Here is a 19,748-nt window from a genome sequence, read left to right on the forward strand (position 1 = left end):
TTATACTTGCGTAAGGAATGTTGTGTTAGAGGAAAGCTGTCATGTTATGTTTTCAGGATCTGAAGATTGCTCAGTGGATATCAGTTTTAGGACATTCAACCCGAAGAGCAACTAACCAGATGTCCTTAGGAAATGAAACCATTGAATGAACTTGAACATGGTAACGCTTGCATATTTTTACAGAAATCGACAAAGGAGGGTGTGGGGATCCTGGCATCCCGGCCTACGGCAGAAGATCGGGGGAGGGGTTTTTACATGGCGACATGCTAACGTTCGAGTGTCAGGCGGCCTTTGAGTTGGTCGGCGAGAGAACAATATCTTGCCAGCAAAACAACCAGTGGTCTGGAAACAAACCCAGCTGCGTGTGTAAGATGCCATTTCAAAATGCATGACTTTAATTAACAACACTCTCATTTAGATTGATCCATCTGATACACCTACATACTCCCAACAGTCTGAAGAAATGTGGTATGACTATACCCTCTGACACATGTAAAGCTGTCATCATTGCTTGGTCAACACTCCCTGCTGTCCATTCTGGTGCTATACCATTCAAAGATCATTACTCCTGTCATTTAGACATTGCTAACAGAGCTTACTATTTACCGTTTCTAAACAGAGGTCTTGAGTTATTTTTTATTTAAAGTAAGAGCTGCTGTTGCAGGTAAGCCTGTATTGTTAGTTAGTAGATTTCAATATTTTCCATTCACCCTCCCTCTGGCACGAAGGCTGACACCAGGGTTAAGCAGCTATACAGCCAAGGGCAGTAAGCTCTTGGTTGATAGCCTCTCTACTGTCATGACACAGGGTTATATTATTCCACCTGGTGCAGTGAATAGAATGAAGAATTCAAAGGAAAGCATGTATCCCACCCATTTCAAACAAAATGTCTTCAGTGATGTCTTATAACAGAGCTAATTTATCTCACTGTGTGCTGCATCAATGCATGATGGGAGATCTGTGTGTGTGCCCCTATCTATTTTTGCAGTTTCCTGCTTCTTCAATTTCACCACCCCATCAGGAATAATCCTCTCCCCCAACTACCCTGAGGAGTATGGGAACAACATGAACTGTGTGTGGCTCATTATCGCAGAGCCAGGGTGCAGGATTCATCTAATTTTCAGCGACTTTGAGGTAGAGCCCCAGTTTGACTATCTAATTGTGAAAGACGATGGGATGTCGGAGCCCACCACGTTTGGCACATTCTCCGGGAAGGACGTACCCTCTCAGATAGCCAGCAATGGACACATCATGCGCCTGGAGTTCCAGACTGACCACTCCAACACTGGGAAAGGATTTAACATCACTTATACAAGTAAATTTCCCTTCCTTCTAACGATATTTGCGTTTTAGCTATATTTTGATGACCCATGGCCTTCACAATGTCTTCTGTTATGCAATTCAGAACTGCATGTAAGCACAAATACTGAGTCAAGGAGTCTCTATAGTATCTATTCATATGTGTTCAATCAAATGCTAAGTCAGGTATACTCTTACAAGGGAAGTTACAAATCAGAATTATTTACAAAGCAAATAAAACATTTAAATTCTGTCTTCAATTAAAGGATCCCTGTCTGAGAATGGAGACTCATTAGCTGGAAGTGGGTGGGACCGTTCTATTTAAGAATTTGTATGGCCATACTATACATTTCCCTATGTAGACACATCTATCTTTTCCCTGTAATTAAAACCAGCCACATCCCATTTGAATTATTATTAATTATATTATATGTGATTAACTGGTCAAGATATTGTTCAAGAAGTAATGCATCCCCTTTCCTACTTACTTAACCCATGAATTCAATGAAATTATTTCACACCGATTATGGCAAATTTAATTCAAATTTCTCCCTTTTCTCTCAATACTACACCGTTTAAAGGGGCCTTGGGAATGTTTGTAATTTAAATAATTTACAATCCTAACATTTTAATGCATATTTTAATGCAAATGTGTGTACCAGTTGGCCTCCAACATTTTGTATCTGTAAACACGAGATAAGAAAAACAATAATACTGCAAGGCAATTCCGAACCTTGAAGGTAAGCATCTATTTTCCCTTTTTTGCTGATAATTTAGAGACATTATCATGAAACAGGAAACAGCAATGGTCGAGGTGTGTTCATGTCCTCTGCCTCGAAATAGACACACTCTGTAGCAGAAAAATATTGAACTGATCCAGCTGTACCCAGTGTTAATGGAATTATGCTTGTGCCACACTGAGCTGAAAATAGGTCTGAGTATTGCTGTCCCCAGTTCCTGTTTGCTATCTCTAGGACACATTCTCTTCTTGAACTCTCGGCCGGGGAGACTATGCAGAGACATGTCTCTCCTCCGCAGCTCCTGGATTTATTTGGTGGGAGAGTAACAGAGGCAGTCTGCAGTGGTCGGAAAGGTTATTCATGGAATGGAGGAGAATGTTGTTACCGTTCTTATCTCGCTTATGCATCTGCATCCAGGGGCATCATGCACCCCAAAAATCTGAGGGGTCACAAAGTATGTGAGGATGACTGGGGGGGTGGTCCGGAGGGGGGCTATTCATTTTCAAACACCTGAAACAGCATTTTCCTACAATCTAGAGCCAGAATCATTATGCTTAATTATATGTAAAAATAAGAATAATAATAATAAAACAATTCTGCAAATCTAAGAATACCTCTTGAGCTGTCTGTATCCTGCTGACTGGTGGTTATTTTTTTAAATAAACTAAATATGCTTTTCTGCATCTCTGCTAAAATCTGGGTAAAATATAGTGAGTCTTATTCAGTACATTAAGTTATTGCTTTCTTATTTAAAGTCTACCAACCTTGCCAGCAGGCAAGCCAGCTAAGATAGTTAGACAATCTAGCTACTCTAACTTGATTGATAGCCTGAGATGGCTTCTTGGTAGCTAGTTATGACATTGGGAGATTGGGAACCTATCTGGGCTAGCTAAAGCCAACTTTAGGCTAGTAGTATAACCAACAAAAAAACAAGCATAATTTACAAACAATCTGATGGGGCACATGCCCCTGTGCCTCCTGTGGGCATGACACCTCTGCCTCCACCCCCTGGACTCTTCTGTCACGATTGGAGAGTGACTAAGACAGGGAGTTGTTTTTGGCGGGAGGTGTCAGCCATGTGATGGGGATGGTGGGAGAGCCTGTGGTGTGGCAACTCAATAGCTCTATAGAACTGGTGTCACCGTGTTAGGAGGAGAGGGACATGTCTTCCAATCTGGCATGGGAAGTGACTATCAGAGAGCAGGCGTGTATTGACAATGAGGCAGGGAAATGGACGTGTTGCCTTCATGGCATCAGTCTTTGCCACTGTGCTGTGTTCATGTTGTTGCCTGATTAGCATCTATTCTCAATTACTAAATAATTAACAAGGTTCTCATCGTGTTCTCTGGGATAAGACACACAAGTTAAATGTGGCACCGAATCCAGTTTGATATCTTCTTATTGATTAAAAAACAATAGTACAGAAAACACTGAAATCACTGAAAAACACCGAAACCAGTTTTATTTTCCTCTCTAGCGTTTGGTCAGAATGAATGCCACGACCCCGGCATCCCTGTCAATGGCCAGCGGAATGGGGAGCACTTCTTGTTGGGGAGCTCCGTGCTCTTCACATGTGATGAAGGCTTCATCAAAACCCATGGGTCTGAGTCCATAACCTGCATCATTCAGGATGGAAATGTAGTGTGGAATGCAGCAGTTCCTCGGTGTGAAGGTACTGTGTAATGTTGCACGATAATCCATATAATCCTATAAGTATCCAGTGGAATCTGCCAATGTCATCCTGACTCCCTTGGGTTGGAGTGGGTGGGCACTGGGCATATCATTGTTGTCATTTGGTGAAAAATTGTAGAGCCACTAAAAGTATGCTACAATTCTACAAGTAGTAAAGTATACCCAGTAGTTAATAATCTCAAGCACCATACTGGAGTCTACAGTCATGGCCAAAGAATGACACAAATATACTTTTTCACAAGTCTGCTGCCTCAGTTTGTATGATGGCAATTTGCATATACTCCAGAATGTTATGAAGAGTGATCAGATTAATTGCAAAGTCCCTCTTTGCCATGAAAATGAACTGAATCCCCCAAAAACATTTCCACTGCATTTCAGCCCTGCCACAAAAGGACCAGCTGACATCATGTCAGGGATTCTCTCGTTAACACAGGTGTGAGTGTTGACGAGGACAAGGCTGGAGATCACTCTGTTATGCTGATTGAGTTCGAAAAACAGACTGGAAGCTTCAAAAGGAGGGTGGTGCTTGGAATCATTGTTCTTCCTCTGTCAACCATGGTTACCTTCAAGGAAACATGTGCCGTCATCATTGTTTGCACAAAAAGGGCTTCACAGGCAAGGATATTGCTGCCAGTAAGAATCCACCTAAATCAACGTTTTTTATCGGATCATCAAGAACTTCAAGGAGAGAGGTTCAATTGTTGTGAAGAAGGCTTCAGGGCGCCCAAGTAACTCCAGCAAGTGCCAGGACCGTCTCCTAATGTTGATTCAGCTGCGGGATCGGTGCACCACCAGTACAGAGCTTGCTCAGGAATGGTAGCAGGCAGGTGTGAGTGCATCTGCATGCACAGTGAGGCGAAGACTTTTGGAGGATGGCCTGGTGTCAAGAAGGACAGCAAAGAAACCACTTCTCTCCAGGAAAACCATCAGGGACAGACTGATATTCTGCTAAAGGTACAGGGATTGGACTGCTGAGGACTGGGGTAAAGTCATTTTCTCTGATGAATCCCCATTACGATTGTTTGGGGCATCCGGAAAAAAGCTTGTCCGGAGAAGACAAGGTGAGCGCTACCATCAGTCCTGTGTCATGCCAACAGTAAAGCATCCTGAGACCATTCATGTGTGGGGTTGCTTCTCAGCCAAGGGAGTGGGCTCACTCACCATTTTGCCTAAGAACACAGCCATGAATAAAGAATGGTACCAACACATCCTCTGAGAGCAACTTCTCTCAACCATCCAGGAACAGTTTGGTGGTGCACAATGCCTTTTCCAGCATGATGGAGTACCTTGCCATAAGGCAAAAGTGATAACTAAGTGGCTCGGGGAACAAAACATCGATATTTTGGGTCCATGGCCAGGAAACTCTCCAGACCTTAATCCCATTGAGAACTTGTGGTCAATCCTCAAGAGGCGGGTGGACAAACAGAAACCCACAAATTCTGACAAACTTTGATTATGCAAGAATGGGCTGCCATCAGTCAGGATGTGGCCCAGAAGTTAATTGACAGCATACCAGGGCGGATTGCAGAAATCTTGAAAAAGAAGGGTCATCACTGCAAATATTGACTCTTTGAATCAACTTCATGTAATTGTCAATAAAAGCCTTTGACACTTATGAAATGCTTGTAATTATCCTTCAGTATTCCATAGTAACATCTAACAAAAATATCTAAAGACACTGAAGCAGCAAACTTTGTGGAAATTAATATTTATGTCATTCTCAAAACTTTTGACCATGACTGTATACTGTTACATTTTGTATACTGTTGCATATAGACTTGAAAGCTCTCTATGTCAGAACCTTGGCACTAAGATTACACTTTCCCCTCTAGCACCTTGTGGGGGACATTTAACAGCTCCAACCGGAGTACTGCTGTCCCCTGGCTGGCCGGGATACTACAAAGATTCTTTGAACTGTGAATGGGTTATTGAAGCCAGCAAAGATCACGCCATCAAGATATCCTTTGACAGGTTTTCCTACTTTGTTTAGAATTGATCTTGTCCTTGATGCAGCTATTTCAATTTCACACAATAATTCAGTTTGAGATAATCTGCCATGATTTTCTTACATAAAATTGCCTGGATGGAATAGTAGCTTCTAATTTACTTCCATTTCCCCTCCTTTTTTGTCTGTTTTCATGTAGATTCCAGACCGAGGTTAATTATGACACACTGGAGATTCGGGATGGCCCCTCCAACTCCTCTCCTTTAATCGGAGAGTATCATGGCACTCAGGCGCCCCATTTTCTCATTAGCACCAGTAATTACATGTACCTGCTATTCACCACGGACAACAGTCGCTCCAGCGTGGGCTTCCAGATCCGCTACGACAGTGAGTTCTACGGTTTTCAATTTGAAATGTGTCCACAGGGCTACCTTTGAAAAGCTGGGGACGTTGTGTTTGCAATCCACAAAATGTTTAATTGCTACAACTGGTGGTGCAATATCGCTTTCATGTGTGTGCTGCTGATGTCAATATTGACTCAGCTCGTGTGGTGGGTGTTGTGATCACAAGAAGTGTAAATCTAATTTCACAGCTTTTACACCATTTCAATATTACTGAAGTGGTGTAGGAGCTGTGAAATTAGATGTACACTTATATTTGATAGCTTGTCATCATTAGTGTTGTTGCCTGAACAGGACTGTGATTTAAATGCCAAATAATTGGTTATTACGAAGGCCAACCTCATGAGATTTAGCTCATGAGATATAACGTTATTACATCACCAATGATAGCACTAGGCTGTCATCTGCAATAAGAAGATTTAGTAATCTATCAACAATTCAATAGTGTTGTAAAATAGCTAGCCAAATTCTTCCTCCAAATACTATGATACAGTGCACTCGAAAAGTATTCAGACCCCTTGACTCTTTCCACATTTTGTTACATTACAACCTTATTCTAAAATGGATTAAACTGTTTTCCCCCCTCATCAATCTACACACAATCCGTCAAAATGACAAAGCAAAAACAGGTTTTTAGATTTTTTTGCAAATGTATAAACAATGTACGTCTGAAATAATAAATGTACATTCTTGGGTATGACGCTGCAAGCTTTGCACACCTGTATTTGGGCAGTTTCTCACATTCATTTCTGCAGATCCTCTCAAGCTCTGTCAGGTTGGAAGGGGAGCTTGAGAGGATTTGTAGAAAAGAATGGGAGAAAATATCGAAAAACCTGTTTTCGCTTTGTCATTATGGGGTATTGTGTGTAGATTGATTAGGACATTTTTTTTTATTAAATCCAATTTAGAATAAGGCTGTAATGTAAAAAAATGTTGAAAAAGTCAAGGGGTTTGAATACTTTCTGAATTTATTCAAGCTTCTATACTATATACTCACAAAAAAATGTATGTCGTAAATGTTCCCTATATTAACCTAACCACAATTACTGTAGCACAATACTGGCTGTCATTTTAAGTAAGCAGGGATGAGACATGACTACCAAATCCAGACAGATGGCTGAAAATTGTTAATGACATCTATTGTGCTTTATAAACATTTCATGTATGCTATTTGGAAAAGCTCATTAATAAAATACACATTTGATTATTATTACAATATTTTCTATGAGGACAACCCTCCATCAAGGGATGAAATGAAAAGAGAGGGAAAATGAGAGAGAACTCCTTGTGGCTCCCTCTCATGATTTATACAGTAAAGAGTGAATATGACACCATTCTCTATTAAATTTAGGGCCTGAAATTGGAATGAAATAGTTATTTCTATCCCTAAAGGTGTTATGATGGAAACAGATTCCTGCTTAGATCCTGGGATCCCGGTCAATGGAAAGCGGCATGGGAACAATTTCGCCATTGGCTCCAGGGTGACATTCAGCTGTGATCAAGGCTACACGCTGAGCGATGAGGAACCCATCGTGTGTGAGAGGAACCATCAGTGGAATCACGCACTGCCCAGCTGTGATGGTAGTGTACCCCATCTAGCCTTGTCCAACCCTTCCTTCCTCTCCTTTTTCCTGTTCGTGTCAGGTACACTTACAGTACATGTACCCAGCTATCACCACTTCTCCTCACACTCCCCATCACATTCACAGAAAGAGATGTGGGAGACACAACTCCCTGCTAACGAATCTCTCTCTTATCTGGGGGAAAGGGTAAGCCTCTTTGACTCCCCTCGGGGGCTGAGTTCATTAATTCTTGATGAGAGGAGAGGTGACTGGAATATACACACTAAGATAACTTTGGGTGTCAGACAACAGAGAGTCAGAGAGGCAGTGAGACAGGGTGGAGGTTCTGCAGAAAGACATTATTCCAACTGTTTATCTCATTTGTTTCTCGCTACTCGGGATGAAAATAAACCTGTACGGCATATTTTTCCAGTAAGTCAAGCGTTTGACCGTACGCCCAATATCATCCTCCAGACAACTAGCTTATCAGTTGTATTTTCTATTCTAGCCAAGTCTGATACAGAATGTGTTCTCTTCTGAACTTGACCTTCATGATCGACAGTGGTGGCATTTCCACATCCCATTCAGATATATGAAGTGTTTTCTTCCGTTGTATCTGCCTATTTGTCCCTCTTACTTACTCTATCATTTCACAAGGCTGTAGGCATATGCAATAGACAGGTCCTGTTCTAGACAAAGCTGCTATCTGGTTTTTAAATTGGATTTATCACCCATTCATTTCAGGAAGAGATAGAATGTTTTATATTAGAAGGAGGATTATGGCACAATACTTTTTGGAAATGGTGAAAAATAATGAACAATCACAAAGCATAACATTGATCATCCATCATTGTTTTTTTCTTGTAGTATAATTCTTAGAACCCTCATTCTTAGAAGTGCAGCAGAAATGAGTGGAACGAACTGCAAAAATCTCTGAAGCTGGAGACTCATATCTCCCTCACTAGCTTTAAGCACCCGCTGTCAGAGCAGCTCACAGATCACTGCACCTGTACATAGCCCATCTGTAAACAGCCCATGTATCTACCTACCTCATCCCCATACAGTATTTATTTATTTATCTTGCTCCTTTGCACCCCAGTATCTCTACTTGCACATTCATCTTCTGCACAGCTACCATTCCAGTGTTTAAATTTCTTTATTGTAATTACTTCGCCACCATGGCCTATTTATTGCCTTAACTCCCTTATCTTACCTCATTTGCACTCACTGTACAGACTTTTTTTTTCTTTTGTTCTGCTGTATTATTGACTATGTTTTGTTTATTCCATGTGTAACTCTGTGTTGTTGTATGTGTCAAATTGCTATGCTTTATCTTGGCCAGGTTGCAGTTGCAAATGAGAACTTGTTCTCAACTAGCCTACCTGGTTAAATAAAGGTGAAAATAAAAAATGAAAAGGCACTCTTCACATCCCGTGGAAATGTTCCACTAGTCCTGCATCCTAAGCACCTGTCTCCTCCCGCCCACTGCTGTGTTTATGGTGCAAGCAGGACTTAAGCTCTTAAGAGCAGGGCCATCTTTAGGATCCATTTCATTGTGGCAAAGACGATACTGTAGATATGGATTGTTTACACCCACAATTTGTCTTATCCATGTCTTATCATAAACAGTGCTGCCTTTGTGGCCCGCTTTGTGATATCTATACCAGAAGTAATTTGCAATGATTTCCAAGGATCCCTCACTTTGGGGGAAGGTACACCTTGTTTTTCACAACAAAAATATCTATCTTCTTTCAAACGGGATGACTCAGACCTCAGTAAATGTGTAGACGCATGCTGGGATACCATGCAATTATGATATTTTTATTTGTCTCACACTCAAAAGAACTATCCTCGCTGATTAACTTTCAGTGGTAGCCTTGGGCGTGTATGATAACACGCGCGACATGAGCCCCATTTAATCACTAGCATCTCTATAGCCTACGGAATCGGGTATAATTGCAAGTGCCAACTCCATACATTTGTTCATGGGAACCTGTGCTATCTTGGGATCGCCGGCTTCCTTTTTCAGCTATTTTCAAACCATTTAACAGATCCTCACACCAATTATAAACACTGAGTGACTTCATCCTCATAGGCTAGAGGTTCTGGACCTCTGTTTGTCTATTCACATATACATTCATGTTATAGATTCCATGCTTCAAAAACATGGTAAGTACAATTAAAGTGTAACATTTTATTTATCTCGTAATTAAGTCAGTGATAAGTTGTTGTTTGGACGACTCTGCCTGACTTTCTCCACTGACAGAGTCTATCCTGTCAGAATTCTGCCTCGGTTATTAAGTTAGCTTTTGATCTTCCCAGACAGACTCACTATCAGCGTACAGTATCCCATGTCTTCATCTTACTCAGCTTTAGTTGGGTAAACTCTGAGGCTTTTAATCTAGAAACATGTGTCTACGTCTGTGTTTCACACTGTCATTAGGTTTGTCTCTACAAATAACATGGAGGAGTGACTAAAAGTTTGCTTAGAACATTTACAAAGTGCAAAAGAGATTATCTTACACCCAGGGATATTGTTTGCAGGCTCTGACCTAAATTCTGGTTTCAAACCCACCTGGACTCTGTTTTTAATTTAGCAATTTCTTTGAGCAATTTTCAGCACTATTGGTATACTAATCAAAAATGTAATGATACGAACTCATAACTGTTTGCATCTTTATTTATTTAAATGCTGTTATAATTTATTTTTCTAAAACCCCTGATTGTTATGCAAGAAATGGCATTAATTAATCATTGATAATGTTCAGTTCTCAATGTATTTAATTTTTTTATTTTACCAGGCAAGTCAGTTAAGAACAAATTCTTATTTTCAATGAGTTAACTGCCTGTTCAGGGGCAGAATGACAGATTTTGTTCCTTGTCAGCCCGGGGATTTGAACAGTCCAATGCTCTAACCACTAGGCTACCCTGCCGCCCCACTATGGGAGTCTAAAAAACAATGCCTCATACACTAATTTACAACGTTTCATTTTGTTTCCCTTAGCGTTGTGTGGTGGTTATATCTTTGGTAAAAAGGGAACCATTCTCTCCCCTGGATTTCCTGATTTCTACCCAAACTCATTGAACTGCACATGGACAATAGAGGTGTCTCATGGCAAAGGTACGACTCATGAATAGCTCTCTACAGTAAGAACCAACCAATAATTTGTTGCAGCATTAAGTAAGTAAAAGCGGCTGTGACTAGGCCTACATCACCCCATTTGAATGATGTATCTCTATATTTTCATCAACATTAAGCCCCAGCCCTCCCTGTGGGCTGGTGTGACGTAGAGACAGGGATTTTGATGTGTGACTTAGGGAGGCCTAATCTTATCTGAATCTCTCCAGGAGTGCAGCTGCTCTTCCACACGTTCCACCTGGAGGACTCCCATGATTACCTCCTCATCACAGAGGACGGCAGCTTCACGGAACCCGTGGCCAGGCTCACTGGTTCCGTCCTGCCCCCCTCCATCAAGGCCGGCCTGTTTGGAAACTTTAGCGCCCAGCTCCGCTTCGTCTCAGATTTCTCCATGTCCTATGAAGGTTTCAACATGTCCTTCTCAGGTGGGTTGTCATGCATTGTGTATAATGTATAATTTTAAGAGTCCGTTTCATGTGGATTCAAATATCTGATGTGACTGCAGTGATTAGAACATTGTTTTTGATTATAAATGCAATTGCAAATGGCATTGTGTTAGGATAGAGGACCCAGTGTGGAGCAGTAACTGTTGAGGCGTCAGTAGATCAAATGCGGTATTTATTTATAGTACAGGTGATGGAGAAGACTGTATCCAGAGTTGTATCTACAAAAATGTACACATTTTAAACATGACCAAAATAATTAAAGGCCCAGTGCAATCAAAATTATGTGTTTCATATGTGTACAACAGCTGATGAAACTAACACTGCAAAAGTATGGAAAAAAATATGATCACTGTTATTTCTGACAGTTGCTGGTTGAAAATGCAATTTATACAGGACATTCTAAGGTTTTGCATGGGTGGAGTTTTGGCTTGCCTGGTGAATAGACCAATAACCAAAATATTTCCAAACCACTGCCAATAACAGCTAGTTTTCAGGTTACATATTCCTCCCATTAGACTCCTCCGCTGTGGTGGATTGATCCACTCTGTGGTCAATGCATCCCTTTGGTGCTTTTTCCCTCCCCACTCAAACCACTCTGAGACAGTCCTAGAAAATGTCTTACTTGAGAAATTGTCTAGTTGTATTTCACTTTTTTTTTTATTGGTGTATATTTTTAAAAATTTTAATGGAAAACAACCACAGTAAGTTACTTAATTATTACCCATAAATTATCTGATATTCAGATAAAACATTACATTGGGCCTTTAACTTGGTTGCAAAACAATAAACTTACTCGGCCAATAATATAATAACTTGACTCGAATACAAGCCATAAACTGACGAACTGCCCTGAATGAGGATTAGGGAATCCTAAATAACCACTTGGCATAAACCATTTAAACCTCTAAATAGCACACTTTAAAGTTATTACAATTACCCAATTAACATTCTTATGGTCAACACTTAACACAGTTAGCATAAACATTTCCAATAAACAATGAAAACACCCCTGAGAAACGGGAGAAACCAAATAACAAGAGGTTTGCAGCCTGTGCCTATCTTCAACGGCCTGCTCAAATAGGAGCCAATTCACAGTGGTGGTGAGTAGAGAACAGGACAGGTTGGCATTAACAAACAGATGAAATACAAACATTTCAAAATAAATAATAATAATAACCAGACGCTTTGACAGACCAGACTTTGATTACAAAACACATGTAACAGTGTTTGAAAGATGGCACAGAAGATCATGGCTGACGTTTTACATTCTCCCAACCAATTGTGCAATTTTGGTATTTTTTTTGCGTTTTGTGTAACTTATTTTTTTACTTATTCAAATCAAATGTATTTAGATAGCCCTTCTTACGTCAGCTGATATATCAAAGTGCTGTACAGAAACCCAGCCTAAAAGCCCAAACAGCAAGCAATGCAGGTGTAGAAGCACGGTGGCTAGGAAAAACTCCCTAGAAAGGCCAAAACCTAGGAAGAAACCTAGAGAGGAACCAGGCTATGAGGGGTGACCAGTCCTCTACTGGCTGTGCCGAGTGGAGAGTATAACAGAACATGGCCAAGATGTTCAAATGTTCATAAAGGACCAGCATGGTCAAATAATAATAATCACAGTAGTTGTCGAGGGTGCAAGAAAACATCACCACATGAGTAAATGTCAGTTGGCTTTTCATAGCTGATCATTGATCTTATCTCTACCGCTCCTACTGTCTCTAGAGAGTTGAAAACAGCAGGTCTGGGACAGGTAGCACGTCCGGTGAACAGGTCAGGGTTCCATAGCCGCAGGCAGAACATTTGAAATTGGAGCAGCAGCACAGCCAGGTGGACTGGGGACAGCAAGGAGTCATCATGCCAGGTAGTTCTGAGGCATGGTCTTAGGGTTCAGGTCCTCCGAGAGAGAGAAAGAAAGAGAGAAAGAGAATTAGAGAGAGCATACTTAAATTCACACAGGACACCGGATAAGACAGGAGAAATACTCCAGATATAACAGACTGACCCTAGCCCCCTGACACATAAACTACTGCAGCATAAATACTGGAGGCTGAGACAGGAGGGGTCAGGAGACACTGTGTCCCCATCCGATGATACCCCCAGACAGGGCCAAACAGGCAGGATATAACCCCACCCATTTTGCCAAATCCAAGACCACCTTTACTCCACACACAGAGATGTGTACAAAGCTCTCTTCAGCCCTCCATCTGGCAAATCTATCATGACACAAGGTGAGACCCAGATGCAGACATAGAAGGCAGATGGTTGAAGTCTTACAATGTTTATTAATCCAAAAGGAGTAGGCAAGAGAATGGTCGTGGACAGGCAAAAGGTCAAAACCAGATCAGAGACCAGGAGGTACAGAGTGGTCAAGGCAGGCAGAATGGTCAGGCAGACGGGTACAGAGTCCAGAAACAGGCAAGGGTCAAAACCAGGACTAGAAAAGGGAGAATAGCAAAAAACAGGAGAACGGGAAATACTCTGGTTGACTTGGAAAAGCATACAAGACGAACTGGCACAGAGAGACAGGAAACACAGAGATAAATATACTGAAAATCAGTGACACCTGGAGGGGGTGGAGACAATCACAAGGACAGTTGAAACAGATCAGGGCATGACATTAGGACGCCACCTGGTGTCCTACCTGGGTGCATACCTGGCTGACCGGGGTGTCGGCGGTGGAAATCGGCGATGAGGGCCAGGTCCAAGATGTCTTTAGCAGGAACCCAACACCTCTATTCCCGGGTCATAACCCTCCCAGTCAAAAAGGCACTGGAAACCCCTACCCCATGGTCGAACCTTCTGGAGGAGTCTCACCATATACGCTGTCTGGCCATCGATTACCGGGGGGTGAGATGGGTCTGGAAACAGAAGACAAAGGACAGTGACACACGGGCTTAATTTTGGACACATGGAAAGTAGGGTGGATACGGAGGGTACCGGGTAACACAAGACGGACAGCAGTGGCACTCAGGACTGGAGATGGGAAAGGGACCAATGAACTGGGGAGACAGTTTGCGGGACTCTACCCGCAGGGGCAGGTCCCGAGTGGAAGCTTTACCCTCTTCCCAATGCGGTAGCGGGGAGCTGGAGTCCGCCAATGGTCCGCTTGTCGACGATACCTGGAGTTGGCTCTTCTCCAAGTACGTCGACAGAGGCAGAAAAACATTTGGGCCGAGGGCACGCTGACCTCCTGCACGTGTTCCGGATGACAGGCTGGCCAACGACCCAATAAGGGTGCAGAATGCCTTCCAGAACTGAGACGTGAACTGAGGACCCCGATCGGAGACCATGTCTACCGGGAGTCCATGGATCCGGAAGACATGCTGCACCATAAGCTGGGCTGTCTCCTTGGCAGAAGGTAGTTTGGGGAGAGGGATGAAATGGGCGGCCTTGGAGAACCGAGCAACTACCGTCAGAATGACAACGTTGCCATCAGACGGAGGGAGCCCAGTGATGAAGTCCAGAGATATATGAGACGAGGAAGGAAGATGAAGGACCGGTAGTGTCTGAAGGAGGCCAGAAGGAGCTTGCCGTGGAGTCTTGTTCTGAGAACACACTGTGCATGCGGCGACGAAGGCAGAGACGTCAAGAACCATTGTGGGCTTCCAGAAACGTTATTAGAGAAATGTTAGTGTACGACGCTAGACCCTAGATCACAGATCAGCCTGGTGGAATGAGCACATTCCAGGACCCGGGACCGGACCAGGCTAGTGACAAACAGCCGGTTAGCTTGACCCCTTTCAGGTCCCAGCTGGGACCCCAATCGACAGTGGCATTAAGGCATGAGGTAGAGAGAATGGTTTCGGAGGTCGAGGCTGTAATAGAGGAACTGTATAGGCGTCAGAGAACGTCAGGCTTCATAATTTTTGACCCTAGTTGGTAAGAAATGGTGAATTTGAATCTGGTAAATAGGGGCCCATCGGGCCTGCATGGAGTTGAGGTGCTTGGCTGTACGGAGATATTCCAAGTTTTTATGTCCGTTCCAGATCAAGAATGGCTGTTCTGCTCCTTCCGGCCAGTGCCTCCACTCTTCCAACGCCATCTTAACCACCAGGATTTCTTGATTGCCTACATCGTAATTCCTCCCTGCAGGATTGAGACGAAGGGACAGGAAGGCACAGGGATGAAGCTTCTGGTCCTGGGCTGATCACTGGGACAGGATGGCCCCCACTCCAACATCCGAAGCATCAACCTCCACCACAAATTGACGTGAGGGGTCTGGATGGATGGGAGCTGTTGTGAACCAATTCTTCAGGTCCACAAAGGCTTTGTCGACAGCTGGAGACCATTTGAATGGTACCTTGGGAGAGGTGAGTGCCGAGAGGGGGGCCGCCAGGGTGGTGTAATACCGGATGAAACTGCAGTAGAAGTTAACAAAACCAAGAAACCGTTGCAGCTGCACCCTGGACGTTGGTTGAGGCCAATCCACCACTGCTTTCACCTTTTCAAGATCCCATCTGAATATTACCCTCAGCAATACATATCCCAGAAAGGTGATAGTAGAGTGGTGGAACTCACACTTCTCAGATTTCACTATCAATTTGTTCTCCAGGAGGCGCTGAAGAACCTGTCTGACATGAAGTACATGTTCTTGGGCGGATCAGGAAAGAAACAGGGTGTCGTCAGCGTAAACGAACACAAATCGGTTTAGCATGTCCCGGAGCACATCGTTGACCAAAGCCTGGAAAACAGCGGCGTTGGTGAGTCCAAATGGCATGACCTGGTACTCATTATGTCCACTGGCTGTGTTGAAGGCTGTCTTCCACTCATCCCCCTCACGTATCCAAACCATGTGGTAGGCATTCCGAAGGTCCAACTTGGAAAACATGGAACTCCCTGGAGAGGTTCAAACGCCGAGGAGAGGAGAGCTGAGACATCCACAGTCTTGCTAACATCCTGAGGAAGGCGACTTGGGGAAGGCTATGCTGTTTGAAGGCAGTGGGAATGGCAAAATGGGCTCCAACCCAAGATGGAGCTTGTGGTCCAGTCAATCACCGGATTGTGCTTTTGTAGCCAGGAACATCCCAAAACGACAGGAACATGGGGAGATGCAATGAGGAGGAACTGTATAGTCTCACTGTGGTTACCAGAAACCCGTAATTGAACGGGCACAGTACTATGAGTGACATCCCCTATAGAGCGGCCGTCCAGTGCCCTAGCATCCATGGGAACAGAGAGAGGCTGAGTGGGAATACCAAGCTCTGAAGCAATAGTGGCATCTATAAAACGTTCATCAGCCCCAGAGTCAATGAGCACTCTGAGAAACTTAGATTGGTCTCCCCACAGCACAAGCACAAAAAAGGGTGTGCTGGTGATGGGAATTAGGGAACTCCCAGTCTGACTCACCATAGTGCTGGTACCCATTAGAGACAAGGGTTTCCTAATAGGGCAGGTAGCTATTAAATGTCCTGCCCCTCCACAGTACAGACAATAGTTACTGTTCATGCTCCGTAAGCATTCCCCAACTGATAACCTAGCTCTTCCCAACTGCATAGGCTCAGGAGTATCCAACTCACCCATCGTAGATTCATGAGAGGGCTTGGGTGGCTTTGAATCCTCTCGGGAAAAGCTGCCTTCTGAAAAACTTCCGGATCCCTCAAAGGTGAACGAGCCATAGTGGGTGCACGAGTGTGCACGAGACCAGACCTCCTCTCACTTCTACGTTCCCTTAAGAGTCCATTGATTTTGATGGTTAGGGCGATAAGGGAGTCGAGGTCACCCGTCAATTCCCGAGCAGCTAGCTCATCCTTTACATCCTCAGGTAATCCGTGCAGAAAAGTATCGAAAAGAGATGTGCGAAAATCATCCGCATAGTCTGCCACACTATGGGAGTTCTGGCATAAGTCAAGCAGTTCACTGGCCACCTTTCTCCTAGATACTGGAGACTCAAATACCTTTCTCACTGTTGCCATAAATTCCTCCAGATGACGTCCAGATTATTGCTCCCAAACTGCCGTAGCCAAGGAGAGCGTCCTTCCCGACATAAGCGTAATGATATATGCTATCTTCGATCGGTCGAAGTTAACGAAGATGGCTCAAAAATAAGTGAGCACTGAGAAAGAAAACCCCGGCAGGCACCAGGATTCCCCGAATATCACTCTGGAGGTGGTAAGCGGGGTTCTTGGGGAGCCGGAATAGGCTATACAAACTCACCACAGAGAGGGAAAAAATGACTGGGTGGCAGGCAGCCTGAGCTAACTCCCTGATTTGCTTCATAATAGCCTTTAACCCATGGTCGTGGCGTTCCGTCAAGGAACTGAGCCCTTCCAAAAGGGCCTGTAACAACTCCTCATGACTCCTAATGGTGGCTTCCTGCAGGGAGACAGCTTGGCAGAGCTGGTCCAAGTCTGCTGGGTCTGTCATGGCCAGTTCGTACTATCATGACACAAGGTGAGACCCAGATGCAGACACAGGAGGCAGATGGTTGGAGTCTTACAATGTTTATTAATCCAAAAGGAGTATGCAAGAGAATGGTCGTGGACAGGCAAACGGTCAAAACCAGATCAGAGTCCAGGAGGTACAGAGTGGCAGACAGGTTCGTGGTCAATTCAGGCAGGCGGGTTGTTCGATTAATTTGTATGGTTTGAGATAATGGCTAAAGTGTTCCACTCTGATATTGTATAATGGTGTGAAATGTTTGAGAATCATAAGAAGATAATATGAAGAAGTGTGTAGCTATGTTAGAATTATAGTCTTTAGTAGGGATGTAAGCAGAGTGAAGTTGTAAAACAGATAATAGAAAACCATCAGAGGTTTTCAAACCAAGAGGGCCCCAACGGGGGAGGGGAAGTGAAAGCCTTGAAGAATGAGACAAGATTGATGGTTCTTTGTCTACAATGTGGTTAGTGGAAAAGTACTTTGAGAAGGGAGTGACCTAAAGATATGAATGTGTGTGTATATTAAAAAATACTGATTCTTCATTTTTGTCTTTAGAGCTCTCATGAATGAACTATACGAGCCTTTTGCATTAAGCTGAGTATTTGTCTAATTATTATTAAACCTAGGGTCTTACAAACCTCGGGAAATTGGACAAAGATTGAATGATTGTTTAATTATCAATATTGAAATGGAAAATTATCGTGACACGGGTACAGAGTCCAGAAACAGGCAAGGGTCAAAACCAGGACGACTAGAAAAAGGAGAATAGCAAAAAGCAGGAGAACGGGAAAAATGCTGGTTGACTTGAAAAAACATACAAGACGAACTGGTACAGAGAAAAAATCAGCGACACCTTGAGTGTGTGGAGACAATCACAAGGACAGGTGAAACAGATCAGGGCGTGACAAAATCTGACCATAATTCTATCTTCCAGATTCCTGCTTACAAGCAAAAACTAAAACAGGAAGTACCAGTGACTCGCTCAATATGGAAGTGGTCAGATGATGCGGATGCTACACAGACTGGAATATCTTTTGGGATTCATCCAATGGCATTGAGGAATACATCACCTCAGTCATTGGCTTCATCAAGTGCATCGATGGCGTTGTCCCCACAGTGACTGTTCATACATGTCCCAACCAGAAGCCATGGATTACAGGCAACATCCGCATCGAGCTAAAGGCTAAAGCTGCCGCTTTCAAGGAGCGAGAGACTAACCTGGACGCGTATAAGAAATCCCGCTATGCCCTCAGACGAACCATCAAACAAGAAAAGCGTAAATACATGCTCTGACACTCGTCGGATGTGGCAGGGTTTGAAAACTATTCCGGACTACAAAGGGAAACCTAGACGCGAGGTACCCAGTAACGCAAGCCTACCAGACGAGCTAAATGCCTTTTATGCTCGCTTCGAGGCAAGCAACACTGAAGCATGCACGAGAGCACCAGCTGTTCTGGATGACTGTGTGATAACACTCTCGATAGCCGATGTAAACAAAACCTTCAAACAGGTCGATATTCACAAAGCCGCTGGTCCAGACCGATTACCAGGACGTGTACTCAAAGCATGCGAGGACCAACTGTCAAGTGTCTTTACTGACATTTTCAACCTCTCCCTGACCGAGTCTGTAATACCTACATGTTTCAAGCAGATCACTATAGTCCCTGTGCCCAAGGAAGTGTAAGTAACCTGCCTAAATGATTACCGCCCCGTGGCACTCACATCAGTAGCAATGAAGTGCTTTGAAAGGGTGGTCATGGCTCACACCAACAGCATCCTCCCGGACACCCTAGACCCACTCCAATTCGCATACCGCCCCAACAGATCCACAGATGACGCAATCTCAATCGCACTTCACACTGCCCTTTTACACCTGGACAAAAGGAACACCTATGTGAGAATGCTATTCATTGACTACAGCTCAGCGTTCAAGACCACAGTGCCTACAAAGCTCATCACTAAGCTCGGGACTCTGGACTAAACATCTCCCTCTGTAACTGGATCCTGGACTTCCTGATGGGTCACCCCCAGGTGGTAAGAGTATGCAATAACATGTCTGCCACGCTGATCCTTAACAATGGGGCCCCTCAGGTTGTGTGCTTAGTTCCCTCCTGTATTCCCTGTTCACCCACGACTGCGTGGC

General features: G+C 43.6%; 1 protein-coding gene across 1 annotated transcript in view; it reads left to right on the top strand.

Annotated features, from left to right (window-relative positions):
- Positions 1-19,748, top strand: part of LOC110502713 (CUB and sushi domain-containing protein 1) — a 500,827-nt gene that overhangs the window by 331,601 nt on the left and 149,478 nt on the right. Inside the window, exons 13-20 of the mRNA XM_090217249.1 lie at positions 184-366; positions 989-1,315; positions 3,517-3,711; positions 5,564-5,702; positions 5,876-6,063; positions 7,470-7,658; positions 10,644-10,760; positions 10,988-11,203. Coding sequence (XP_090073375.1) covers positions 184-366; positions 989-1,315; positions 3,517-3,711; positions 5,564-5,702; positions 5,876-6,063; positions 7,470-7,658; positions 10,644-10,760; positions 10,988-11,203 — 1,554 coding nt within the window. The remainder of the gene's footprint in view (positions 1-183; positions 367-988; positions 1,316-3,516; positions 3,712-5,563; positions 5,703-5,875; positions 6,064-7,469; positions 7,659-10,643; positions 10,761-10,987; positions 11,204-19,748) is intronic.

Source organism: Oncorhynchus mykiss, chromosome 23 (assembly GCF_057628025.1).
Source record: "Oncorhynchus mykiss isolate SJ-2025 chromosome 23, ASM5762802v1, whole genome shotgun sequence".
Lineage (NCBI taxonomy): Eukaryota > Metazoa > Chordata > Actinopteri > Salmoniformes > Salmonidae > Oncorhynchus > Oncorhynchus mykiss.